Source organism: Alosa alosa, chromosome 18 (assembly GCF_017589495.1).
Source record: "Alosa alosa isolate M-15738 ecotype Scorff River chromosome 18, AALO_Geno_1.1, whole genome shotgun sequence".
Classification (NCBI taxonomy): domain Eukaryota; kingdom Metazoa; phylum Chordata; class Actinopteri; order Clupeiformes; family Clupeidae; genus Alosa; species Alosa alosa.
The window spans coordinates 14,407,435-14,435,256 of NC_063206.1; the positions used below are offsets into that span (position 1 = coordinate 14,407,435).

Below are 27,822 nucleotides of genomic sequence, written 5' to 3' on the forward strand. Positions count from 1 at the left end.
CCTCCCTATTATTGACAGTGTTTTTGTCTGCTGCCAGAAGAAGTATTGCCAAGCCACAGAGAAAACTGAGCTGATATTGGCTTGTCTTCAAGAAGTAGGCTAGCAAAATAACCACAAGAATCACACAACATCACAATTAGGTTTACAAGGCAGTTGTAAATCAGCAACATAAACAAAACTGAGGCTAATAAATTCTGTGTTCTTCCTTGCCTTGCCATTTGACTTGGTAATGCATGTCATTTTCATTGCATTCCATCATATCATGCATCCCGGTTGGCAGTAGAGACTCAATAGGCAGGCCTATGCTTTGTTCTGATCTCTGACTCTGTCTCTTATCACATAGTGGAGGCCACTCAAGGGGCCATTGTTATTTCCCCCTCACACTGAATGGCCATTTAAAGTCAGAATTTCTGAATTTCAAGTAGGCCTAAACATTTCTGAGAAAAAAGTCGTTTGAAATGCAGAATCACAGCGATTTTAAATAGTTCTTCGACATATCTGAGAAAAAAAGTGTCTGTATTAAATTACCCTAATAGCCACCTCTTGCAATGAATGCTTCAAGAGACGGCCCATAGGCCATGAAGAAAAACTTGGACACTGGTCTATTGAAATCGGATTGCTTGGTGAAGTTGCGTCAAAGATTTTACATGTAGGCCTAAATAGGCTATACGTAAAAATACATACATATACTGTGACACATTAAATCGTTGGCTGGGTAGCATAATGGTCTGCTCTGGCTTTCTCCAGATTATTTGAGCAATATCGCCACCATGTGGTGTTGGTAAGCTTTCTGCAAACCGAACATTCAGAACATGTCCAGACGACAAGGATTGATCGAATTCATCACAGAAAACAACATGAATTAGGCCCACTATTTCAGGATTTTGACCAGTGCCTTGATATTCAGTAAGAAATAGCCTATTAGGCCTATCTAAAAGAAAATGGCATGTGTAGGCTACGTGAGTGCAGTTTCGGAGGTAAATAGGCTGTAGGCTAGCCTACGTGGCCGCCTGATTGAGCATCTTTTGGTATGTAGCCAAAGTGGCATCTTTTCACAGGATTAGCCAACCCTTTATTTGAAGAGTTTATCTGGATGTGAATATACTTACCTTTTCTGTAATTTTGTTACATTATTTGATTCATTTTTAATAACCAGCTTTGATAGGGATGGCGATAGGCCTATATGATGAAAATGAAAATTACACTTAGTTCATGGGAGGCTTTAGCATATTGCCTTAAATACCAAGCCTATGTATTTTCTGACATTCTGGCAACTTTGTTGCTTCCTCACAATAACTGTGCACTCCCACAGGTCACTGAAATGCAAATTAGAATGTCAGCTTTGGGATTTAATAATATTCATTTACAGAACACATATTTACCCATAATGGGTTTTCATATCTTTTCAGAAAATAATGTCGTTTTAGGGACCATTGACACATTTTTGCATTCCCATGCATCATTTAGCATTCCTTTAATGTATTATGCATGCAATGGCATTTTTAGCAGCAAACAGAGGTGTTGGTGCCATTCCATTTCCCTTCTTCTCTCTACCTCTATCACTTTGTATTTATGTCACATGTACACCACTTGGTTAGAGGTGGAAATTCTTAAACGGATTAACTGAAATGTATAATGTCCTCCCAAAGTGCAAGTAGTCTGTGTTTGAAGTTTTTGAAGAGGAATGGAATGCTTCACTCTGTTGCCAATCTGTTCACCTGTGGAGCCAATAGGGGGCAGAATGGAGTCACAAGACAAACGATTGGATAAAATTTCAAAGTCTATTTTTATTCAGTTAAAAACGTCTTACTAAAAGTACATTCTGCCCTTGAATATGGCCACATCATAAACACTAGACATGCTCACACTCACTCTCTGATTAACCTCACTATTAACATTACACTCTAAGCTTCTTTAATGCAGAAAGCCTTCTAAAGTACAAGTTCAACAGAATGATTGATCAAGACAGCAGTACACAATGTACACAAACTACTTTATGCAAGCTTTCATTTTCAATCAAATAAAACAGCCAGAAATAACAAAAAACATCATTGCCATGGAGAGTGATAATGGACCCTATCAAGGCTCTGGTAAAAGAAATATTACCTGTTACACTTACTGTAGTCTGGCTCTCTTTACAGGAATCTCCAAAGAGTTTGTTCTCACGGTAATGTCCATGTTCACTTATAACGGTCTACATTTATTGTACCGTTTCAATCTTGCCAGGTCTTACTCCTACTTTCACTTCAATGGTTTGTCAGTGTTTCATACTGAAAAAAGACACATAGTGGAATTTCTTTGCATCTCTGTCTCTCTCAATTGCTCCCTCTACATTCTCAAACAAGGTCTTAGATCCCAGTCGTTCGTTATCACTTTCCTCACATCACTGAAGGGTGAGGGAATTCACACTTCAATATACAGTCAATAAGTCGGTTCAAATGACACTTGACCCTTCTGCTGCATTGTCTTGAAAAGAAAAACAAGGCTAGTAGCAAAAAAAAGGGTATCTGGCAGTTAGGAACCTTATCAATTCTGATAGACCCTTCTTATAAAATTCCTTCCTTTTTCCATGTGTGGTGATGATCTAAACTAGCATTATGTAGCAAGTACATCTCAACCTGCATCACCAACCAGGAACCTTTTGTGTCCAGTTTCTGTTGCTGTCTCAAACTTGCCTCATACGTTTCCATCTCAAATCAGTTTGACCTTACAGAAAATAGGTTAAAGCAGCAATCAAAGTTATTTTCTCTTTTTTTTCCCCCTCTCAAAACATTTAACATTATCTTAGCACTCAGTTTTATGCATTTTGAGTAATGAGATTGAACACCGAACACCAAGACAGTGGTGTTCCAGGCTAGTTTACTGCTTATGTGGCTCCACAAATAGGCCATGACAGCAGAACACCTGTTCCGTTCAGGCCTTGCCAAAAGAGATATTATTTCTGATTGACCTGTCTGGGCCAAAGCATGGAACACAAATGCAAACCTCATGTCTTCTCACTGCAGTCAGCATTAACTTCACAGTACAACTATGCTCTTCTTCACTGTGAAAGAGGGTTGAAAATTGTAACTGCTAAAATCCCTACCTGAATCTTAGTTCAACTAGTTCTTTACTCAGAGCTCATTCAGCAGGTCGAAGACATCAAAGTACTATTTTATGTCTTCAAGCTCAGCATATTTTGCTGTGGAGTATATTTTTTTTAACAAAGCAGAGTTAGAGTGCACGGCGTAAAAATAGAAATGGCACATTTTGCTCAAGCCTGTGTTCTGTTTTGAGGTTCCAACAAATGTAGCACATACAATTATCAGGCTAACTTAGTTAACTGGAAAATTAAGTTGATGTAAAAGACTGACTCAATTCAGCATAGCAGCACTTCTGGCAAGTTTTCAGACCTCAGGGATCCAACCAATTCCTGGAGTCTATTTCATTTTTTTCACCAGAAGATATGCCTAATCCAGGAGTGGCTAAAGCATTTTCTAGAAAACAAAAGCATCTGCATCTGACACAAATTGTTTGAGTGAACCTGTACATTCAATTTCCCAGCCAGCTCAAAGCCTTCATGCAGTCAATGGCAGTACTCAACTCTGTTACATGAACTCCCAGCTCAAATCATTGACCCCATTTTATAACGATGATCATATGTGTTGGATTTCATGAATGTCCCCTATGTGATGCTGTGGTTTAAGTTTCAGAAATATGTCATGATAAAATTATCTCTCAATTTGGGAAAGCATCTGCGTGGCTGACAGACTTATGTTAGTTACAAGCCACAAATTCTCTGTGGTTAAAGTCACTTATCAGTGGCACCGATAATTGGGCACACCACTCAAGTCCGAAAAAAGCTTAGAATTTGTGAGGTGATTATACTGGCTAATGAAAATAGCAATGACAAACCAGCCAAGTGGCCAGCTGACAATAGATACAAAATATGTATTAGGTTTGAGCATTTGAATCACATTTTCTTTTATTTGATTTTTGTAAACCATCAGATGATTCAGATAATTGTTGAGCATTCTAAACACTGAACATGAATGGGTACAGTTTTTTAATGAGCTATACATTTGATCACAAACTAACTTTGAATTCTATGATGTATACCTTTTGCATGTTTTCACAATCTTGGAGCATTGTTAGCAGTTTTGGCAGCCAAGTTGGTTGTATGAAAATGCATAGTGGGACCTCATTGTACTGGTGACTTCTGACTTCAAGGGAGGCTGATGAGGTCACCCAATCAATGTGGCAGGGCACCAGGCCTCCACACGCGGGGCTGGATGCCCACTCGTGTGGCGACAAAGCGTGGCTTGGGCACCTGGACAGGTGCGGGCCTTAGGGGAGGCAGGGTATAAAGCTCAGGTGCACTCTTGAACTGCTTGGCAGCTTGCAGGCCACCGTAGGACATACCTGACGTGGAGGCAGTCGGGACGAAAGGGAGAGGGTGGGCATTGGGAACGGGGTTAGCAGAGATTTTGGGTAGCTCAGGAAGACCCCCGGTGTTAGCGGCTGGAGGGAATGGAACATGGGCAGGTTCAGGGGCAGAAACTGGGGCATAAGGACGGGGTTGGGGTGCCGGTGGTGGAGATATCATGTCAGAGCGTGATATACGGTCTCCAAGTGTGGTGGCGGAGCGTGGGGCAATAACTTTTGGGGCCATTGTCGGGGCAGACATTGGTGTGGGTGTGGAGAACCGTTTGATCTCGTAGACACGTGCAGCCTTGACAGGGATCTGGCGAGGTGCATTCAGAGTATAACCCTCTCTCTGCTGCATCTGGGATTGGTTGGGGCCCTGCATGTAGTTTCCACCAAACATGGCAGAGTTGAGCTGGTATGGCTGCCTCCTCAGGAAGTCCAGGGCTTTGATTCCTTCTCTTTGAGTGCCATAACCACCCCGGCCTCCCCTCATGGCATCTGATGATCTAGCATTATCATGCTGAGGTCCCATGGGAAAACTGGGACCAAGCAAGGGGTTGTAGCCAATAGGTGGAGGAGCGCGGACATTGGGGGAATATTTCCACTGTGAAGGAAGAGACTGAGTAGGTGATGAGTCTCGTATATTTGTTGTGTATGGCTGGGGGGCCGGCTGGGGTGGGTAGGTTGGTGAGACTGGCGAGTCCACCACATACTGGTCCATCCGACTCTGCCTGCGGGCAAACAGCTCAGCCCCCTTCCCTTCTGCTTGGGGGATCTGGGAGACTTCAGGGATGATGCGTGGTTTTGGGGCCACCGGTGGAGGAACTTTACCCCCAGCTTCCTCCGTGTCCTCTTCGTTGTAATCATATGAGACAGGATCTGAATACCTGTGTCTTGGTCTCTCATCCAGGTTCTGCACCATGGACAGCAGTGTGGGGTTGGGTGAGTTCTTCTTGTCCTCGGGCTTCTGGAACATGCGCCTGCCTGAGCTCCGCCGACGGGCATCCTCCAAGATACCAGTGCGTCCCCCTGCTGTGGTGCCTCTCAGTCTGGACTGGGGCATAACTGGCGGTGATGCTGGGAGGTCAAAGCTACAGACAGCAGCTGGTGCAGGTGCTGGAGCAGAGGCTGGGGGTGAAGGTGGTACAGGCATTGCCATAGAAGCTGGTGCCACAGGTGCAACTGGTGCTACAGGAGCAGGTGGTTCTATTGGCGGCACTGGAGGAGGGATGGCCATGGAGGCTGCCTGAATGTTCTCTACAGAGGAGGATATCCTGGCAAGCTGAGGGGAAGCAGGGATGGTTGCAGAAACTGGCATGGGGGCAAGAGCAGAGATGGGTATAGGGGCTGGAGCAGAGATGGGTATAGGGGCAGGAGCAGAGATGGGTATTGGGGCAGGAGCAGAGATGGGTATTGGGGCTGGGATAGGTACAGCAGGAACTACAGAGACTGGAGGACTCATGGGTCCTAGTGGGATACTGGAGTCAGCCTGAACAACTGGAGCAGAAAGTGGAACCATAGTAATGGCCATTGGAGCAGTACTGGGAACCATCACTGGAGGAGGCGGGGCAGGTTTAGGGGCAGGAGCAGGGGCAAGAGAAGGAGCAGACAAAGAGGCAGGGAAAGAGACAGCAGTTATGGCCCTTTCATCAGCTGCAGGGAAGGGATGTTGCACAACAGCCACAGAGACAGGCCGGGGGGACCTTTTAGCCACAGAGGGGCGGAAGACAACTGGTGCAGTCGCAGCACGGTTGCTGATGAAACCTGGAGCGAATGGCCGAGCTGTCCGGTTCAGAACTGAGCTTGAGGGAAGCTCTGGAAGTGGAGTCGGAGATGGGGCTGTGAGAGTGGACACTGCTGGGCCTGTTGCCAGTGGGGCTAGTGACATGACATTGCCCTGGGGTATGATGGCATCTCCATTGGTCACCACTGAAAGAGGCTGAGCAGCTACAACTGGAGCAGGAGGTATGGTAGGGGGGTTCTGTGTGGGTGGCATGGCCTCTCTTAGATGCTGTTGAGGTTTAGGAGCAACTGGTGGGGGCTGGGGGGAAGGCTGTACTTGCATTAGCTGAGGTTGTGGTTGGGGAGCGGGCTGTGTGAGTGGCTGGGTAACTGGCTGTGTGAATGCCTGGATGTGCACAGGTACAGTGTCTGCCTGCACCTCTGGTTGCATCTGGCTCTGCATCTGCATCTGTCCTTGTAGCTGTGCTGAAGCATGAGCTTGCGCTTGCACTTGCGCCTGTGTCTGGGCCTGTGCAATGGCTGCTCTCTTGGCATGCTCATCTGCCCTCTTCCGCTGTTGCTCAAACAGCTGAGCCCCTTTGCCAGAGGTGCCGGTGAGCCCTGGGCTGAGAGCCTCCTCAGTATGGCCCACTGCGCTGGCCGAGCGTCTCTCCAGCATGTCCATATAGTCGCTGTCCCAAGTCGGATCCGGTGCGGCAGAGAAGCCGTCTTCATCAAACTCGGACTCGCTACCCGGGAACATGCCGTCTTCCTCCTCCTGAGAGTCCTGCCGCAATTCCTCGTCCACGCTGCCAAAGCTGGTGAGGGTGTACTTCTTGGAGCGCTGCCGACGCTTCTTGAACATCAGCACACCTCTTGAGTGGGGGTTCGGGGCATCTGTGAGCAGTGAGGCGATGGTGCGGCATTTAGTACGCGCCTCTTTCACTTGCTTGTCTTGGCCTGTATCACCACGGTTCAGTTCTACCAAAGGGAACAAAGAAACAGAAAATTCAAGGCTGAGTTGGTTGAAGTTGGTTGAAACGTTTAGTGGTTCTGTGCAGGTGTAACAGCACATGTTATATCTCTGTAGACACAGTTTCCCTAAAATATTAACATTGATTCAACATGTCTCATACCACCATAGTGTTGCTTTAACATCACACACTATGATAGTTGCTCGTACCCAGATGGTCATGATCACATTGCAGTTAAGTGACTGATTAATGGGTAGATCTTAGCGAGACCTTTGCTGACATCGGGGTCTAAAATCAGCTTTGGGAGTATATTTAACAAGCATCCATCTCCATGGATGCCTCAGAGGAATCCATTTAGCAGCGTTCATCTTTTTGAAGTGACACGATTCCATATCCGGGGAAGAAAACTTTTTGCATGCCTGTGGCTTATCAAATTAACAGTAAACAGTAAAGTGACCCACACCAAAGCAAGCATAAATTCACTTATGTGACACTGACACATTCTCTGTATTATAAAATCAAACTAGACTTCGCAGCTTGTTGAAAATAAAAATAAATAAATAAACAGAGCGAAATGCTTAGAGAAGATGTTTGACCATGACGTATGTGTTAAGAGGCAGATCTGCAGATTTATGGCCTTATATTTGCTGGTCCTCTGGAAACAGGACTCTCAAATAGCCACAGGCCTCCTGTGCTCCAGTTTAGAGGAGAGATCAGGTGCACAAGTTGTAAGTCTTTTGTGAGTGTTCTCTCAACCAAGGAAGAATTCCGAGCTTCTGAACTACATTTGTTCTCATCAATCACAGATATTGTGATATTAAAGATAAGGACAGCAATGTTGATAGCCGAATAGACAGTTGACAGACCTAAATTAGCAAAATATGCCTTGTAAAGACCTGAATATCCATAACAATAACTATCAACATGATAATACAACTCAAACCAACCATGCAGCTCAACATCTCAGGATCATTTACTGACAGGCACACATTCTTCAGCTGTTTAACTGTGATCATTACTGTGTCATATATCAGCTGTTTATTATGTCTAGCAAAGTTCAACTGGCCAACTATTAATAGTAACATTCACATGCGTCAGTTTGTGTGTTTATAGGTGTATGGATTTGCAAGTCTGCTGTTGTTGTACATGTGGGCTAGAGGCATGCAAAAGTGTCCTGCAATGTGTCAGCCAAAATATGTAAACCCAGTGATTCCTGGGATTGACAAGTACTGTAGATAAAGAGTTGGAACTGACTAGAAATGCTGAAGAGTAGTACAAGAGGTGTACAATTTAATGTATAGTAGGCTAATGTGGGATAGTAGAGGAGTGAGTGATTTAAAGAACACATGTAGAAGGACACGGAGACAGAAGTAGAAAGGGAGGAAGGGAAGGAAGGCAAGAGAGAGAGAGAGAGAGAGGGAAGGAGGGAGGAGGGGAAGAGTGAGTCTGCTACTTGATACCAGATAGCAGCTGTAGGTCCCTGTGCCAGCTAGGAGAAGCAGTGCTCAGGTTATCAGACCACTGAACCAGAGGACAAATATAGTCCGATGTGGACAGACCAAGGGTGACTGCTTCTGCTGCGCCTCTGCATTTCATGTTGGCTGGCATATTGTCACTCAAGACCTGTGTTGGTTAGTTATCTGAGAGGATATCTATTCAGAGTTTCAATTGATTAGAGTGACAAAAACTAATTAGTAAGTGATATTTATCTACAATGCTACTTAGATAAAGTGCTTTGCACACAGGAAATAAACCCTCCACAGAATTGGCCTAAGTCTCAAGTGTTTTTTGATTAGTTTTTTCGTCACTCCAAACATTCAAGCGCAGCGGCCTTGTTGGCCAGGCTTGTGTCTATTGTTCTTTTCCACTGTTTCAGTAGGACAAATATAGCTTACAATTGACATAATACAAATAAACAAGAGTGGCATTTGAAAGCCAAGAGTAGTCCTATCATGCTGTGGAGGTTAACTTCTTTTTCCCCTGTGTTCTACAGATGAGTTCGAATTTCACCTAATATTATGCATCAATTCAGCATAGTGGTATGCCCAGAAATATGTAAACGCTATAACTAAGTATGTTGCTGCAGTTTTTGGTAAGTAAGTTAGCTACTTCCCATTACTTGGGGTAGAATTAGGTATTCTGACTAGAACTAAATCGGCTGGAAATGTACTGCAGGAAATAGGAATGGCAAGAAATAAATATATGACCCACTTACTCGCTTGCTTGGCCTTATCCATGTATGTCACGGTGAGTTCTTCATCCACGGGCACGTCTAAAGGCCCTACCATGGGTACCAACTGCCCGCGGGAGCTCAGCATCAGGGCCTCTTTGGCCCTCTCCGGGGACACCAGGGGCACGTTGTGCAGGTCCTGAAAGCCGCTGTCCTCCTGGGGGCCCTGGTCGTCTGCGCTCATGGATGATGTCTCTGTGGAGGTCTGCGAGGACCAGGCGGTGGACGGAGGCGGCTGGTAGATGACCTCCCGGCGAGCCACGCCCGGCAGCATCTCCGGGCAACCGAAGGACGGGTCTGGCGCGCTGTCATAACCGCTCATCTCCGAAGTCTCACCGCCCTCGGGGGATGCGCGGCCAGCCTTGCCTGGGACACTGTTGCTGGGGCTGCGTCGCTTCTGGCGCCTCTGTCGCTCCTGGGCCACTACATCGGCATCGCTGTCCGTCTCGCCGTAGTACGCCTCACTGCCTGGGGGGGAGGTGAGGCCGCTGCGGCTCGTGCCAGTGCCAGTAGGGGACAGGAAGGAGCCTCTGTGGACCTGCCGCACGGCCGTCTGCTGGTGTCTGCTGGAGCCGGAGGGGGACATGTCTCTCAGCGCAGCGCGGTACTCTTTATCGATTCGGGGCGATGGGGCGCGGGGCAGGAGGACCACCGACTGGAAACCAGCTGGAGCCCTGCAAGGGGAGGGGAGGGGTGAGTTGGACTGTAAGTTACTGTGCCACCATGACACTGAGGATCTCACATGCAATCACAGTTCAACCATCAACATTAACTAATGTCATGATCCTTAAAAAAGAGAAGGATTGCTATTATAAGCAATTCTGGATAAAAATCATCATCATCATTGTTGTTTTTAAATATTAGTTTTGCTTACAACAACAATAGCAGCAAAAACAACAACTCTAATAATAACAATTATTCCATTTTGAAGCTATAAATAGAAATCCATTTTTAGGACAGATGTCTGACCTCTTGACTCTTATGTGTAAGGTGCCGGGGGAGCTGTCGATAAGGGTCATTGCCTGGGCATGGGAGAGGCATCCACATGGGCTCTCGTTGATGGAGACCAGTTCGTCCCCCTCTCGGAGACCCGCTCGGCATGCCTTACTCCGCTTCCGTACCTGCACCAGCAGAGGAAGATTCCAACAGCAGCAACGCACATTTACACAGCAGGAAGCACAGGCTAGGTGCCAAGACCCTGTGCTTTCCTATGGTCATCAGATGTGAGTGAGAATAGATTTATATGAACCCAAAAATAAGTGTGCGATGTACAGTAAAGGAATATTTTGAGAGTTTATAAAGAGTCATACAAACAGCTGTTTTTCAGTTACTGCATTTGGTTGAAGGCCGTATTTGTATGTCGGGTTGTACAGTGAGACTAGACTTGGGCACTGTCGAAATGCCAACATAAGTGTGTCTCTGTCCTCCCACTCTGGTGGTGAAATGTCAGCCAAGCCAAGACAGTGCCATGAGCATTTCATCTGGTCTGGTGCCATCCCCTCCAGCTACGCCACAGTCCACTCGCTTGTTTTATAAACAAATGTCAAGATGGTTGCCCTGGTGAAGGGTATGGACATAGACGCGCTGGAGGTCAAACATGGGACCAATCAATCACCCTCACCCCCAAAATACCCAGCAGTGGCATTTGTGATGTTATTAAATCAAAGACCCTCCACCGCTAATCCAGCCAATGGGCTCCTGACTTTGTGTAACTAATTGTGGGGAGGATGTCAACTGTGAGTGAGTGACTCTCCTTGGGGGCTTGTTACAGCCTCAAGACACAGGTGCTTACCACCACTGAGTCTGTATGTGGTACTTGTGCCTCATCTCATGATCGCTGTCATCACATTATCAGCGGGCCCCTCGCTCAAAGGCAAAAGCACCCCACACTTTGCCACCGTCAGACCAACACCTGTGTGTGTGTGTGTGAGAGAGAGAGACACTTCCAAACAAACAAGGCCCGCCACTACCGCCTTGAGGAACCAGTGGTCAGATGGTGTGGATCAGGGACTGGAGGGAGGGAAGCTGGGAGTGTGTGAGACACATGCTGTCCACCTCCAAGGACCAGTGGAGATTACTGTGACCTATTTACTTACAAGACAGCTGATCTATGACACAACACAGGTGGTTGTCATGTGAGTATGTCAAGTGTATTAGAGGTCTGACTACTACCTCATTGGTATACTCAGATAATAAATAAAGGCAGTTGATCCAGTTTTGTGTCATGTTAGTTCCTATCAATTGGCTATGAAATGATTGTGGTTGTCATGTGAGTATGTCAAGTATATTAGAGGTCTGACTACTACCTCATTAATATACTCAGATAATAAATAAAGGCAGTTGATCCAGTTTTGTGTCATGTTAGTTCCCATCAAGTGGCTATGAAATGATTGTCATGTTAGTTCCAACATTTATCAGAACTGATAAATGTCTGCTGCTGTTGTCTTTATATTCGTTTCCTCCAGCCTGAAACCAGCCCCCTCCTGACCTTAAGGCAACCCCATCTGGAGCTTCAGCTAGCTGCACCATCTACCAGAATAGCCCCCATGAAAAAAATAACTTTCCGCAAGCTCAACACTTGTAAATTCAGACAGAGTTTGGGCATTCACAGAAACACACACTGTATGGGCATTTATATCCTGTCTGCAGGGAGACTCAAATACACACTAAAGGAAGACACCAAGATCCATCACAAAATATTTTGGCAGCTAGCTGGAATGTGTATTATGGGCATCCATTATTACATTTTGGGTCTTAATTCCAATTCAGTAGTCTGTATATATACTGCCGAGGAAATGCCAGTTTTGTAAGCAGAGAATGTAAGCAAAAACAGGACTTTAATAAGCATAAAAGATGTCAGTGTATATGATCGTTTTGCAGCATTAACATATAATATATTGGCTAGGTCATCATCCAGCTTGCATACCTGGTGCTCTGTGCATAATAGAAAGTAAGTGAGTAATAGAAACGGACTGATTTGCATCTGTGAGTTAATTCCTTGGCAATGCTGTTCTCCCAAAATTCACAACTATATGTTACTCTTCCCGCAGAACGAAAACAAGGAGTCAGAAACGTAAAGTATGTAGATTAACCAGCTCTGCCATAGATACACAAGCTATATGCTTAAAGTTCACTGCACTATCAATCACTGGACTGTCTCCACATGAGGCCCTGTTCCACTCACCAGACACACATCAAGGGATGGGCCTCCACCTCTGACCATGCGCTCACATCCCACACATTACTTTAAAGCACTTGTACACAGTACAATGGTATTTCAGTACCCTGGGTTTTCCAGGCTAGTATTTCAGTGCTTCTTGAGCTTAATGTCCTACATCTATATTCAAAATGTTTCATCAATGCTCAGAAATGAAACGGATGGACTTCTCCCCCGAGAAGCCCGTACCTTGGCCACTTGAAGGGGCTTCTGGCATTCCACACCTCCCTGTAGCCGAAAGCCCCACGGCGCTCCGCCGGACAGGGTGATAATGACCTCCTCAGCCACCATGGCGTTCACGCCGGCCTTGTCCCGCAGTGTGACTGTGTGTCCGTTTTGCCAGTGTATCAGTCAGGGGGCTTTTAGTGGGCCCTCAGCATCTTGTCTCCATGTTTTTCGCGGGGGGGCCCTGTCTCAGAGCTAGGGACCGGCTCTCTCTGTCTCTCTCTCTCAAAGAGCTGCTACAGAGTCCTGTGGCTGATTTCCGTTTGCCCACTCCAGCACCTGGACAAACTCTCTCTCGCTATCCTTTCCTCCCTCCCTCGCTCGCACACACACACACACACACACACACACACACATGGATATACACAACAGACATGCGCAGGCATGCACATACTCTCTCTCTTACACACACACACACATGGATATACACAACAGACATGCGCAGGCATGCACATACTCTCTCACACACACACACGCACACACACACATAAACACACACACCCAACACCCTGACCAGTGTGCTGCTGATAGGGATACAGTGACTTAGGGAGTTAAAATAGAGAGAGAGAGAGAGAGAGAGAGAGAGAGAGAGAGAGCAGGCAAAAGGGTGAGAGTCCAGTGGAATCTTGTGCTGGATGAAGGGAGGGTCCAACAGCACACTTGTGCTGTCACTCAGAGGACACTGCTAAGATACCCTTCCAAAAATAGGCCTGTGCCCCCAGAACCCTGCACTTACTCTGATATAATGAGAATGGTGTGACATCAGAGAAACTACTTGCAATGGGAGCTTCAGGTAAATATCACATTCCCCTGACACCTGAGACTCAAAGAAGATTTCACACATTTCATTACAACACGGTATCGTTTTAATTTTTATTTCATAATGCAGAGAGAGATTGTGATGGAGGTTATCAAAATCTTTTTTAGTCAAACTAGTCATGTAGTGGATAGTATTAGCACCCACTGACTTGACAATTTGAAAGATACTGTATGCCCTACAAGGTATATCCCTAAAGTTATTTTAATTTGAGGAATTCTGAAGCTCCAGCCCTTCTTAGTGAAATAAACAAACTATTAACAGAGAACATATTTTCCCAGGTGGAGGTCACAAGAAAATTCATCATATCTTGACAAGATGCTCCTGATCAGGTTACACATCAGAATCCAACTTGGCCGCTCCAACCAGGTTCACACAAACAAAACATGAAGAGTTTTCCCTATGGCGAGGGAAGTCCCCTCTGAGAAAGTTCACATATTAACCTAATTCCTATGACTGCACTGTAACTCATGGGCGTTCCATGTAGTCAGTTACAACTAGAAATTATCATTTGCGCTGATGTCAGTGAGCATATGATTGATGTGTGACATTTCAGAACCTAAGAGTTCACTTTTCAGTACTCACTCAGCAACACAATGGGCATCCACTCATTCGCCACATTGTGCACTATTTAATGAATATCTACAGTACGTCATGGTTATTCCACATGTAGTGCATTATGTATTAAATACGAGGATGTTCCCAACACTGGAAAAGACCCCTCTACAGTGAACAATAATAATTAGGGGTCATCACTAGTAACCACCACTAATGTGTAGCACCCACCTGGGTGATGCACGGCAGCCATTATGCGCCAGAACGCTCACCACACACCAGCTTGAGGTGGAGAGTGAGGGAGTGAATGAGCCAATTACAGTGAAGTTGTGCTCATGGGGGCTTAGGGGCTGCCTGGTCAGCCACCAGACAACAGGACACATAGTTCCCCAATGCAGAAGCCCAGTCATCAGAAAGGCCAGACTCAAAGGAAATTAGAGGAGACATAGTGACACCTTGTTTTCAAGAGCAGGAGAGTAATCTGCCTCTACAGCTGCCTAGTTATTCTGCTGTGATTGCCAAACGAGTCTAATCCCTTGCTGGAAGCCCTTATGAAATAGCGATGACCGCCGGCGCTACCCATACCAGAACTTCAGCCCATTCACCGATGGTGGACGTGGCCAGTGATGGGAGCTTTACAGTCAGTCAGCTATACCTTTAAATTATAGATTTCTTCCCTCTGTCATCATATTTTGTCGTCTTAATCCAATTCAGAAGCCTCAAGTGCACCCTGTTTAGTTGTTTTCAACATATTTTTGGCCACAAGATATATCATATTGGCTATAAGCTTATCATATATTTTTCTGAGCTTAGTTCTGCGTTTGCAGAATGCTCTTCAGAGGTTAGTTAAAGTTATCAGCATAAACATCACACCAGTGGTGGGTTAATATCTAAATATAACAGGAGGGGTGCTCAGACAATGGATGAGGCCGTGTCAGTATGCAAGTGCTATGTGAGTGGTGACTGGATGGCCAAACTAATTTAGTCTATGATTAATCTTCTCAAATTTACACCCGGGTAAGGTGTCTAAAGTTGGGGCAGTGTACCACACTGTCTGAAGCTCAAAATACCAAATGGTCTTCAGAGCAAAAGACAAAAAGACATGACCAGCATTGAAATGTTATTTTTATTAAATACCTTCAGATCATTTCAATAACAAATCTATGATGATCTACCAACATTCAAACAAACACTTGATATTTTTTTTTAATTCATAGTTTTATTAATCATATGATCATGCAAAAATCCAGCATCCAATTTAAAACTCAGAGTATAGTCATATGAAGCCCCATAACATATGGTTTAAATGCAATAAATTCACTAATATAGGGGAACATACCAAGCTAAGGCTTTGTTAATCTTTTTGTCCATTAAAAAACATTGTACATCACTTCATTTTAGTATCTGAGACAGAGCCATTTCATTACCTTGAGGATGCAGGTAACATATATAGATTGCCATTTTTTAACTAAACACAGACAGTGAAAATTATTACCAGAAAGTAGACATGCATATTTCCTCCACTTGTAAAACTGCATATATGTTTAGTAGTTAAAAGTGAGTGGCTTTTCAGGAGTTGTTATTTTTTGAGTACATCAAGGCTCTCATAGTACTACACAGGGGATCATGTTCAGACCATGATTATCGTATCTGTTTCTCGGTCATCCCTTTCAAAGTCTTGATTTATTTTATTTTTTACTGAAATATGGCGGCTTTTAAGCAAACTGCATTAAACTCTTACAAATGAACATTCCCAAGGCTGAATGAACGACACAACAGTGAGGTCAAGACGGAAGTGGGGGGTGGGGGAACGGGTACGAGGTGGGAAGGGTGGTGGTGACGGTGGAAGCTCAGTGAGCGTGAGAAAGTGATGCAGGCCCACTGCGACCCCACCTCCAACCCACCCTCCATAAGAGGACTGAACGGTACAGTTAAAACATCACGCAAGTCAGAACTACACATCGCAAGGTTGGCGCGGGGGCGTTAGGACGGAGTGGGGCATCTGATGGCGAAGGTTGGGTAGGTGTCACAGTGTGCCCCTGAGGAGTGGCACGGTCGGCCGTCACGCGGTGCGGGGTGAGGGGGCAGCTCACGACAAAACACACATGTGAGGACTTGGGCAGAGTTTGGACTTACTCTCTTTTTGTTTGTTAAAAAAGTCTTGAAAATAGACTGCAATTTTTATCCTTTCCTGATAGTGATCCCCCCCATGTCTCCTCTCTGCCCTGTATCAACAAACACTATGGAGCAAAGCACGATGGCTCGACACAAAGGTCAACAAGGGTCACATAGCAGGCATGACCCTCCGGCATTACAAGATACACACACAACATTTTCTACAGTGAAAAAAACAGTGCTGAATTGATACACCATTGACACACAGATATGTTCTTTAAAGGGAGCTCATAGCACATGTCTGTGTTTGTGTGTGCGTGCATGTGTAAATGTACCCGTGCCCTTCAGTTATATGTTTATTGAGCTCTGTGTTAATGCGAGTGAATGTATTGGGTAGTAGTACAGTATAACCAAGTGTAAGAGAGAGTGAGAGTGAGAGTGAGAGTGTGTGTGTGTGTGTGTGTGTGTGTGTGTGCGTGCATGTGCGCGTGTGTGTGTGCGTGTGCAAGCACAGGGGTGGACGGAAAGAGGGGACTTCAGTGATTGGGTCCATCCCTCCGTGAGTGACCGCCACCAGATAAGTACGTACAGCTCCAGCACAACAGATCAGATTTGTCATACTAATACCAACACTACAAATACTAAACAGGAAGGAACACTTACAAACAAAAACAGCAACAAATACGTCATCAAACTTTCGATTGCCTTCAGCTTAACTTTAGCCCCTCAGCCTTCCTCTATCCCATGCTACTCTCCATCCTTCTATTCCACCAATCCAACATCATTCGATAACCATCTGACCAATCACCACACCCCCAGCACACCCAGTGTTTCTGTGTCACCGCATAGCCCCTCCCACCCTTGCTACCAAGGAACAGCGAACAGCAAAGTGGAGACGGGGGGTGTAGGGGTGGGGGGACAACAAAAAGACCACACAATCTCAGAACAGGACTTGAACATTGAGGACACTGGACATGCAAGTGGGCGGACAAACGGAGTGGGCTTCCTTAGCTACGGGCTGGATGTCGGGTTCCCTCTCCTCTGGAAAGGGAGGGAGGGAGAGAGCGAGGGAACGACCCTTGGAAGGGAAGTAATAACCTGAAGTTGCAGAGAGAATAGAGAGGGAGTCCACAGAACGTGAACAAGAACAGCATAGAGTCTCAAGCTTATGTGCAAAAACAGTACAGGCCATATTTCCCCCGCCCCTCCCCCACCCCATAACCAGAAACAAACGAACCAACCAAACATGCTTAGAAGAGAGAATAGAAAAAAAACGATATGCATTAAAAAAGGGCTTTGAGATCAGTGCTTGTGTGCAGAAGTGAGAGCGGTGGGCCGAGTTGTAGTGTTTAGCGCCCCCTTGTGCATCGGAGACAGTAACAGTGAACTCTGAAACCGCCGGAACGCCAATCATAAACAAACGGTGAGTGTTCTGCAACTTCAGGTTCTGACCGCCAGAGGGGAGGGAGGGAGGCATTGAGGACACAAGAGTAGGCGGGAGCACTGAGGTCCACAGCCAATCAGAGCTCATGACATCTGGTTCCCATGCGAGTGGGAGATAAGAGGGGTGGAAAAAAGTTTGAAAAAAGCACAACACGGCCAGCAATGAGCTGGAGAACACACACACACACACTCTCTCTCATACAGTCCCATACAGTCCCACACACACACACACACACACACTACGCACTCCTCCACTCCCCAAAGCCTGACACTAAAGACTTTAACCTCTCTCTGTATAAATATCTATGAATACATAACAATGTTAAATAAAGCCCCTGTTCACCCCCTCCCCTTTTAAAACAATTCTGTTAAACACTAAATACTTTCAAATACAGCAGGAGTATATCATTCAGGAGATAAAAATCAAGAGTTCCACAAAAACACAAGAAAATACTTAAAAAAACACTCCTACATTTGATCCCCTGTTCCCTCCCTCCCCCAACAAAAGCAACATTAAAACGTCTCTTCTAAATACGTCTAACGTCTACACTTTGGTGCTTTTAACTTCTCATATTAGTTATACATAATTTAGTCTTTATCCCTTCCCTTTGAGGCCTCATCCCACCCCACATCTCTGCGTACAAAACAAACAAATAAACAAACACAAACATGTTAAGATTTGTGTTAAGCAAACAGGAATAAAGGAATTCTCACATCACCACTCACTAAAAGGTGTGTGCTCTTCAAAACAAAAAACAAAAAGAGCAGAATTCACATTTCTGAACTGCAATCGACAATTAACCTCTCAGTCCTCGATTTGACGTGAAGTTTCAAATAGGTTGCACATGTTAATACTGCGAAACACCCTTAAAATAAAAATAAAAAACACAACTTCTCCGAACAACAGGCAAAACAGATGGTGAAGAAAGGACAAGACAGCGCCCTCTTGAGGGCCATCAGAAGCATGCACCATCCAGAAGACTAGGAGTGGCCCAGCCCCACGCTCCCCTGGTCTAAGGGTTTGGACTCAAAAGGAGGTCGTGGTAGTAGTGGTGGTGGTATTGCACACACAACAATGTGGCTTTTTTTAAAATATATATGTGTTTTACTTTGTAAGGTTGTTTTTTTAATCCCTTGTGGTTCCTAATCTTCAACAGGTCTCTTCCAGCCAGACTCCTGGCGCCAATCCGACCACGGAGAAGAAATGCTCCAATCAGCTTCAGACTTCAGGCAAGCTAGAGACATGGAAGAGGACAGACTTAAGTATCTGTAAGTATGTGTGTATTTCATACCTGTGTGAACAAACCAGCAAATGTGCATATTTGTATGTGCTCTGTACTCATTAACTGACAGTACAGTATAATTGTGTGTGTGTTGTCTGGGGGTTTTGAACCCAGCATCTTGATGTTGCTAGAACCAATCGCTACCAGGAGGACCACTGTGTGTGTGTGTGTGTGTGTGTGTAAGTACTAACTAGTTAAAATGAAAGCTTTAGACTCTAAATGCTTTAGACTAGAGCATCAGTCCTCTGCTGTTGAATGTTTGTGGTGTGTGAGGGGGGTTTGAGAGTACAGAAACAGTGTGTGTGAGTGTGTGTGTGAGAGAGAGTGAGAGTGTGTGTGAGAGAGAGTGAGAGTGTGTGTGTGTGTGTGTGTGTGTGTGTGTGTGTGTGCTGCTGCCCTGCTGGCTGACTCCACCTGTGGCTGGCTGGGGCTTCACTGGAGCGGTGCGGCAGGCGCGCCTGAGCAGTGGAAATGCACATTGAGCCATTTGGCATCGCGGCGGTGCCACACGCGTGTCTCCTCCGACTGGCATGAGCGAGGGCGGCCCTGCGCATCCATGTACTGCGTCAGGCGGATGTAGGCGATGCACGCCGCGTCTTCGCCGATCAGGTGCACGTGTGGATTCAGAATGGTTGTGTGCACAGGCTTGCTGTTCTTGCTCAGTACTGCAGGGGGCAACAGAGGACTTTAAAGATATTTACAGATAGTATTTGGCTTTCTACTTTTTGTTTGTTTTGTTGTTTTTATATTTGATCTGTTTACAGTTACAGATTTCAACTTGTACATCTGTATTATTATTATTATTATTATTATTATTATTAGTGCACAGTGAATCATTTTCAAATCAGTAGTGTTGACTCTCTGTCTGCGAGTGAATCAAGTGAATGATTACAGAGACACTTATTGCTGCTCAGTCTACAGTAAACTCGTCTCAATATGCAGTCTGATTCAGATCCTGATTCCAAACCCATTCATTATGGATTGCCCTAAAATCTGACATCCAGGAGGTGGTATGTGGGAAGAATAAATCAGTGGAATAGTCTGACTCCTAAGGACACAGACTTCATGACCAAATTCTTTCCATGTTTCAAACCATCTCACAACAGCATGGTGTGATCGCACTCCCATTAGTCAAGCTCTTCGGGCAGTAACACAGACTTGAGACTTGTGACTTTACACAAAGCTCAACTAATCACATCCCTTAGCTGTGCCATTTTGATGCTGGTGAAACATTAATGGGCATAGAGGCGCATACTGAACAGCCATTATTGAAAGATTAAATAACTTTTCGCCAGAGGGTGGTCAGATTTCTTTTTTGGACTCAAATGTGAACCCTTAACAACAACCTACACGCTGGGAAACCGTCCAACTTTGGCAGTGCATTCCTTCCCCTGAACGTTGCTATTGGATTTCCTAGCGCTGCCAACAGGGCTTGATAATCAATCAGAAAAAAGCAGACATGTGGGGCTCTGCCTTGAAACTACTGTACGCACGGTTCTCAAAGTAGAATTTGTGGAAATCCATGCCCTCCACCAGGTTCCCCAGGGTCTCTGGCTCGAAGGAGGTCAGGCTAGGATCACAGATTCTCCTGTAAGAGAAGAGCGGAGACAACGTGAGCCTCCATCATGGGGGATGGCGAGGGAACAGAAGGCTCAGGGCGGTGGTGGTGATGATGGTCTGGTGTCGTAATACTCACGTGTAAGCTTCAAAGTCCCCATTGTTGATGGCCTCGATCAGCTGCTCAGTGATCTTGATGATCTCCTGCTTGCGAGCTGAACATCGTGGAGCATGGAAATAGGGAGTGTGGAGGTGAGAGGACAAAGACAAATATCATCACATGACCAGAGACACCACCAGAGGCTTAAACCGCAATGTCCTCAGAACCGCATGCCCTAATCCCCACCCAACCCACCCCAAGCCCACATTCTATACTGAACTAAGACCTACAACACTAACATCTCCCAGGCAAAGTTATGCCCATGTTTGCTGATGAAGGAAAACACAGAAACAGACTGGATGGGAGCCCAAAGAGAGAGAGAGGAAGACAAGAAGTGCTATCTGACTAACAAGACACCCCAAGGGGGTACTCCATCAACCTCGCTAATGAAGGCGGCTTGAACTAGCGTAGACTTTCACTTGGGGCTGAAGCCGTTCCATTAACTCAAGTTATCGGCATCTTGGCCTCGTTTATTACAAGGATACAAGGAAGTTTATTGTCACATGCATATAGTTACTGGAAGTAAGAAATGCAGTGAAATTATGTCTGGTGTCAGCCTATTTGTGCATTAATGGGGGGGGGGGGATTAAGTGGCAAGGGCTGCATAAAAAAAGGTGGGGAGGATTGGGATTGGGTGGGGGCACCAACAAGGAGCACCCAAGAGCAACAGGGGCAAGGAAAACTCCTTACCAAGGGAAGAAACCTTTGGGCAGATCCACGGCTCAAGGCTAACCCAACTGCCAGGGGTCTTGGTGTGTGTGTTGGGGGGATGACAGGGGAGATGGGATAGTGTGCTGTGTATGTGGGAAGAGGGCAGTGTGCAATATGTGTGTTGGGGAAGCTTCCTCATGAGACAATGTGCTGTGTATTGGGGGGGGGGGCTGAACTCTCAAGCGAGGTTTAGTTCAGCTTCATCTCTGCTCGTGCACGAGGTAGAAAAGTAGACCAAAACAGTAGATTGTCTAAAAGAGCGATTATATGTCGAAAAATTAAGACAATACTAGGCGATTTCTGTTCGATAGGCAAGCGCCATCTACAGGATTTTCAAATTTAACATCGAGAGAAAAAAGATTGCCTACAGAAATTAGAGAATAATGAAAGCATACATTTTAAAAAACAGCAATGCTAATGGTTTGAAATCAATTGCGAGTTTGATTGGCTTCACTCTTGAACACAAATACTATACAGTCTATGCTTAACAAAACGAGTGAATGAATAAATAGTATAAACTCAAAAACAACTTTGGCATATATTCAAAACTATCTATAACCTACGTTCTTATATTAAAAGAGTTCACTTATTGTCTATAGGTGTAGGTGGTCATAAAATAAATTATTATCAACATAATAGCCTATTGTCTCCCATAAGTCCCAAAGTGTTTGAAATAAAATTATCTAAAAAAAATACAATGGCTTTCAATTCAATTTATGCCTAGTATTTAATCTGTGTAGCACACAGTTGATTTAACATTCATGAACAACCGTCGACACATGAAACAGTTTTAATTATTAGCTGCCTAGGCTACAGAATAATTATCCTTTGGCTTGCATCAGATATAAGAAAGCCCACTGGCAAAGCTGTCACTGGACAGCCTACCAAATGTGCATGACCCTTTATCAGCAGCAGACATATGTCTTTTATCAAAGATTATAACTAAAAATGCCATTATCAAGGTGATAAACAATGTAGCCTTAATACATATGGGAATATGGGAAGCGAGTCTGCGAACACTCAAGAAAGTAATTCCTTTGCAATGCCATCTCGTTGCACGTTACACCACCACCGAACGTAAGTGACGTAGAGTAGCACGATTCCTAGAACCACACGCATGTGAAGTTAAAACATATTTAATCGTATAATCTTCATAGATTCTTTGGAGCTAGTGAATGTGTAAATTCATGCTTGGTGCACTGTCGGAAAAAACATTTCTATAGGCCTACTTCTATTTTTGAAGTTGTAGGCTACAGGTGACGCTGAGCACAGGTTGAAGGAACCATCTTTTGGACTTGTTTTCCGACTGATTGTTTTTTTTTGCAACACAGCTTAATTTAGCTTGAAAGTTAACCTGCTACGGAGCAGGTTAGTTCTGTGGCATAAATTCCCATGGTTACCAAGCTGGGATTCACGTTAACCTCATTAATGGAACGGAATTCTCACTAAAATTAGCGAGACTTATCGAAATAAGCCCGGTTGGGCCTTTAGCGAGGTTGATGGAATACCCCCCAAATCTCCTTCTCCATCCATCCCATAAACCTAGAGGCTCAGAGGAATCCAGTTCAGTAGTCTAAACAAACCCTCCAAGTCCAGAATCCTGGCCTTAATGTTCCAAACCCTCTCACAACAGCACGGTGTGATCACACTCCCATTAGCGAAGCTTTCTGGACAATATCACAGACAACACTGTTGTTTGTTTAAGAAACCGCATGCTTGTGACTTCACACAAAGCTCAACCAATCACACCCACTTAAAGCCGTCGCCACATCTTGTATACAGAGAGCAAATAACAGATGGACGTTTTGTGTATACAGCTGGTAATCTTCAAGAACTGATGAACTGCCTGCACCGAGGCAAACACAGACACAGGCAGACAGACAGACAGACAGACAGACAGACAGACAGAGACAGACAGACAGACGTGAACAAAGCAAAGCTGGCAGCAGGGGGAAGGAGGCCTGGCCTGTACAGCAGTAGTGAAGGGAGATGAGGAAGTCTTAACTCTTCACCCATGGAGGAGTGCTGCACTTACGCTGCGGTGCCGCACCGCTGCTGCCCCCTGCAGGTGTGGATGCTGGTGGGGGAGCAGCGGGCTCGCGGTCAGGGCCGGAGCTCAGCCCAGAGCTGTTCTGAGCGCCGCGCTTGCAGTCGTCATGCAACAGGGCGGCTGGAGGTGGAAGGCAACGCACAATTCAGATGCAGACAGCGTGGAGGCCCCGCACAGACACACACTTAACTACGTCACAGCAAACACCCAAGCATGCAACAATTGGAGATACACAGGAGAGCGCAGCTACACACATGCATAGAGATACACACTCACACACACACACACACACACACACACACCGTTTCAACCCACAGCACACAACATACCAGCAGTGAAAGCTCTCAGAAGGCAGGGAAAGAAAGCCTGTCAGTACTGCAAACACAGCAGCAGAGGGCAGTATTGATACACTCAATCTACAGACATACTCGGAAGCTTGCACACAAGTGCCTTCACACATACTAACACAGAGACACTCTTGCTCACAGACAAACACACACACACACACATATATATGGGATTAACAGACCATGTAGGACCAGCATAGTGCTCAGCTGTCATACATAAGGGGTGTCGCCATCACTCAGACAAAATACATGAAAAGGTCACTGAGCATTGGAAGGTCAGCACCATTCTGCGGCAAGAAGAATAAGAGGCAAAACAGGGAGAGATGAGGCACGCTGGCCTTTCCACAGCTGGGACAGTGAAGTGGAAGAACCAGCAGCATAATCACTAGATCTAATGTTGTGCGTATCTCTGAGACTGGTTTTGAGATAAGCTGACCAGCACAGGTGTGCTGTCAAGGCCACTCTAAAAAAAGGCAAGAGTGCCCAGAGAGGGCAAAGGTCACTCAGGTCAGAGGTCAGGTCACTCAGCTGTCTCCATGAAGCGTCTCACTGCAAGACTTGGGTAAGGAAGGGGACAACGTTTGCCTGGTAAGGGTGCCTGTGGATTAAGACAATGGTCCCAGTGGGTCAAGTAAAACCCAGTGCCCTTGCTTTGAGAGTCTTCATGAAGTGTTGGGTGAGGGTCACCGCAGGTGACTTACGAGGGGACTGGCAGCTTTGGGTTTGGGTGGGTGGAGGAGGAGGAGGTGCTGGGGACTCTGTGGATGTCGGGGTGGTGGGCTCCTCGAAGGTGCTGGACTGGCTGCCCATAGCACTGTCACTGCTCAGAGTCTCTGTCGGACCTGCTGCAGTACACCCGCCACAGGATACACCATCACACAAACACGCAAAAGCCCTACCATGGATTGGTTCCAACAATTCACTAATCCGGATTCTAATTAGCACAATCTATCAGCCAGGTAGATCATTTAATTCAGGGGTAGAACCATGACATGGTAGGACTTTCACTTTCTGAAGGTTTTCCTCCTCAGCTTAGATGAGTGTGTGTGTGTGTGTGTGTTTGTTCAAGGGGAAGGATTCAGTCAGCAGCACCACAACCATCAATCACACCCTCCGCTCTCTCTGCTCTACTTCACTCCTCCAAGGCTCCCTGCAGCCCTCGACTGCTCTAATGCAGTCCCAGCTTGACTCCTCCATCATTTCAGGTTACCTGCCTACCAACCGTGTGGCGAGGGCGGCCGCGACACTGGACAGTGCCCTGCGGGAAACTGAACTGCTGGAAACGGTCACACCCTGTCCGTGTGCCGTCTCCCAACTTAGGGGTCCCTTGCTCGCCTCAGGACTGCAGCACCATATGACTGAGGATTAATACGGGTATTTCCAAAGCTTTTTTTTTTTTTTATTTTTATTTTTTTTTTATCATGCAATGCACGCCAGGGTGGTGGACAAAGGCCGATTCTCTCTGTCGCTGCCTGATAGATTCTCCAGTGCATTCCATGCTGGCGGCCAGGGCCACACTGTTCCCTGGTATGGCAACGCTGGCAGCGGAGAGAGAGAGAGCCAGAGGGGTGACTAGCGCTCGCCCAGTCTGGACACACACTGGCTGGGCTGTGAGATCCGAGGGGAAAAAGTCCATCTTAAGCCTTATGCAACTTTGTGTGTGTGTGTGTGTGTGTGTGTGTGTGTGTGTGTGTGTTTCATCTACTGTAATATGCATGTGCTTTATAGATATATGCACTACGGACTATTTTTTCACAGCAGACTGTATGTGTATGAGATTTGTGTGTGTTTGTGTGTACAGTATATAGTGAAATAGAGGGAGTGTGTGTGTGTGTGTGGGGGGTGTACAGGTCTTGAAAGCCTCCACTGTTGGCAGCATATTTGCAGTGAGGTTGGGAATGTAGGGCGTTGGGTGTGTATGGCGTCAGCGGAGCAGAGCAGCCAGGAGGTCTGCACAACGCCACTGTTCCTCTGACCAGCTGCCCTCAGAGAAGGCCCTCACTCTCCTGGTCAGGGATGGGAACTTAGCTCACCACTGTGTGTGTGTGTGTGTGTCAGTCAGTCTCTCTCTCTCTCTCTTTAGTGTGTGTGTGTGTGTGTGTGTGTCCAGTTTCTGAACAAAGTAGTCTGTGCACGATTGCCCCACTAAACCTTTGCGTGACCTAACCTGTGAGAAAAGCCATAAAAACAGACAGTAAATCTTCCTAAACTCCGTGGCTGGCATAAGCCATTAAACTCTTCTCACCTCCAGTTAGATTAGGGCAAAGCATAAAACATGAACACACACAAGGCCCTAGCCAAACACACTCCAGCCCAGCACAAGATGTAGACTGGAATAACATTGATCTACTTTGTTACAATAACACAGGTGTGGTCATGAGCAATGTAAAATACCTGCAATAAAATACAAGTCTGGATGGGTGTATGTGTATGTCTGCATTGGTGTGTTGTGTGTATCTGTATCCGTTAACCAGTGTGTGTGTGTGTGTGTGTGTGTGTGTGTGTGTGTGTGTGTTTGTGCATTCACTAGTGAGTGTGTGTATGTGTATTCAGAAGGGTGTACTTGTTTGTGTGGACATTGAGGTCAGGAGTCACATTGTAAGCATGTCTCATCCATTTGTAATAAGCCATGTGGGACCCATCCCATCCTAGACCTTCATTAATGACCTGAGCGTGCCGGCCGCGGGACGGCGAGCGCCAAGCCTGAGGCATCATGGGACACATCATTCACTCTGACCCCCTTCAGCATCCAGCCGCAAACGAGCCCCACTCTGTCAGCGCCTGCCACTTAAGGCTCTGTGAGTGTGTGTGTGAGTGTGTGCGTGTGTGTGTGTCTAGCAGTAAATCTCCCGACATCCTCCGACGGTGTTCCTTCCCACCTCTTAGTCATACCGCGCCATCAAGGGCCTGTCAGGCTGCAGCACGGGTCTCTTCCTCTGTTTATGTCTACCCAGCATCAATCTCTCTCTCGAAGTCTTTCTCCCTCTCTCTCTCTTTTTGTCCGTCCTTATGTCTGGGTGTCTTCCTTCATCACCCCCCCCCACCTCCCTTTCCACTGGACCTCAAGTGTTTCTCAAGCAAAAGCAAAACAAGATCTAAATCTTAAACTCTTCATCATAATTTCAACAGTCATGAGTGTTATTATTACACATTAACACTATTCAAACAACAGAAGACACAGGACATCTATCAATGCAATGAATCGGTCTTGCGTTGAGATTATCTTGACTAGGCTACTCCCCCCGGAGGATGAGGAGGAGGAAGGTGCGAGAGGAGAGAGAAAAAGGTGCAGAGTACGTGGAGGGCTGATAGAGTACCTTTCCTACCCTTCATGTCCTCCTCTTCTGTGGTGTTGCAGCTCTCGTCCGAGCCCTGTGGACAAACACATGAGCAACACAGGCACGGGGGGGGGGGGGGGACAAGAGAGAAGAACACAGGTAAGGGTGAGCGAGTGAGAGAGAGAGAGAGAGAGAGAAAGAGAGAATGGGAGATAGATAGATAGATAGATAGATAGAAAGGAGAGAGAGAGAGAGAGAGAGAGAGAAAGACAGAATGGGAGATAGATAGATAGATAGAAAGGAGAGAGAGAGAGAGATAGATAGATAGATAGATAGATAGATAGAAAGAGAGAGAGAGAGAGAGAGTGTGAGAGAGAGATAGATAGATAGATAGATAGATAGATAGAAAGGAGAGAGAGAGAGAGAGAGAGAAAGTGACAGTGAGAGAGAGAGAGAGAGAGAGAGTGAGAGAGAGAGAGAGAAAGGAGAGAGAGAGAGAGAGAGAGAGAGAGAGAGAGAAAGTGAGAGTGAGAGAGAGAGATAGATAGATAGATAGAAAGGAGAGAGAGAGAGAGGAGAGACTGGCAGAAGATAGATAGAAAGGAGAGGAGAGAGAAAGACAGTGAGAGAGAGAGAAAGACAGAAAGAGACAGATAGATAGAAAAGAGAGAAGAGAGAGAGAGAGAGAGAGAGAGAGAGAGAGAGAGATAGAGAGAAAGGGAGAGAGAGAG

The 27,822-nt window shown here is 45.8% G+C and overlaps 2 protein-coding genes across 12 annotated transcripts in view; both read right to left on the reverse strand.

The window, feature by feature from the left end:
• Nucleotides 1-1,767: 1,767 nt before the first annotated feature.
• On the reverse strand, nucleotides 1,768-13,213 carry synpo2la (synaptopodin 2-like a). The gene is made up of 4 exons (XM_048269633.1): nucleotides 12,740-13,213; nucleotides 10,303-10,454; nucleotides 9,319-10,007; nucleotides 1,768-7,110 (listed from the first exon to the last, which is right to left on the reverse strand). The coding sequence occupies exons 1-4, from the start codon at nucleotides 12,839-12,841 to the stop codon at nucleotides 4,232-4,234; spliced, it is 3,822 nt and encodes a 1,273-aa protein (XP_048125590.1). The 5' UTR covers nucleotides 12,842-13,213; the 3' UTR covers nucleotides 1,768-4,231.
• Nucleotides 13,214-15,254: 2,041 nt separating this feature from the next.
• The window catches only part of camk2g2 (calcium/calmodulin-dependent protein kinase (CaM kinase) II gamma 2), a 62,850-nt gene continuing 50,282 nt past the window's right edge, over nucleotides 15,255-27,822 (reverse strand). For all 11 annotated transcript variants that reach the window (XM_048269655.1, XM_048269651.1, XM_048269662.1 and 8 more), the window contains 5 exons: nucleotides 27,131-27,185; nucleotides 20,685-20,760; nucleotides 20,482-20,576; nucleotides 19,403-19,653; nucleotides 15,255-18,940 (listed from right to left, as the gene is read on the reverse strand). In XM_048269655.1, coding sequence (XP_048125612.1) covers nucleotides 19,421-19,653; nucleotides 20,482-20,576; nucleotides 20,685-20,760; nucleotides 27,131-27,185 — 459 coding nt within the window. In that variant the 3' untranslated portion in view covers nucleotides 15,255-18,940; nucleotides 19,403-19,420. The remainder of the gene's footprint in view (nucleotides 18,941-19,402; nucleotides 19,654-20,481; nucleotides 20,577-20,684; nucleotides 20,761-27,130; nucleotides 27,186-27,822) is intronic.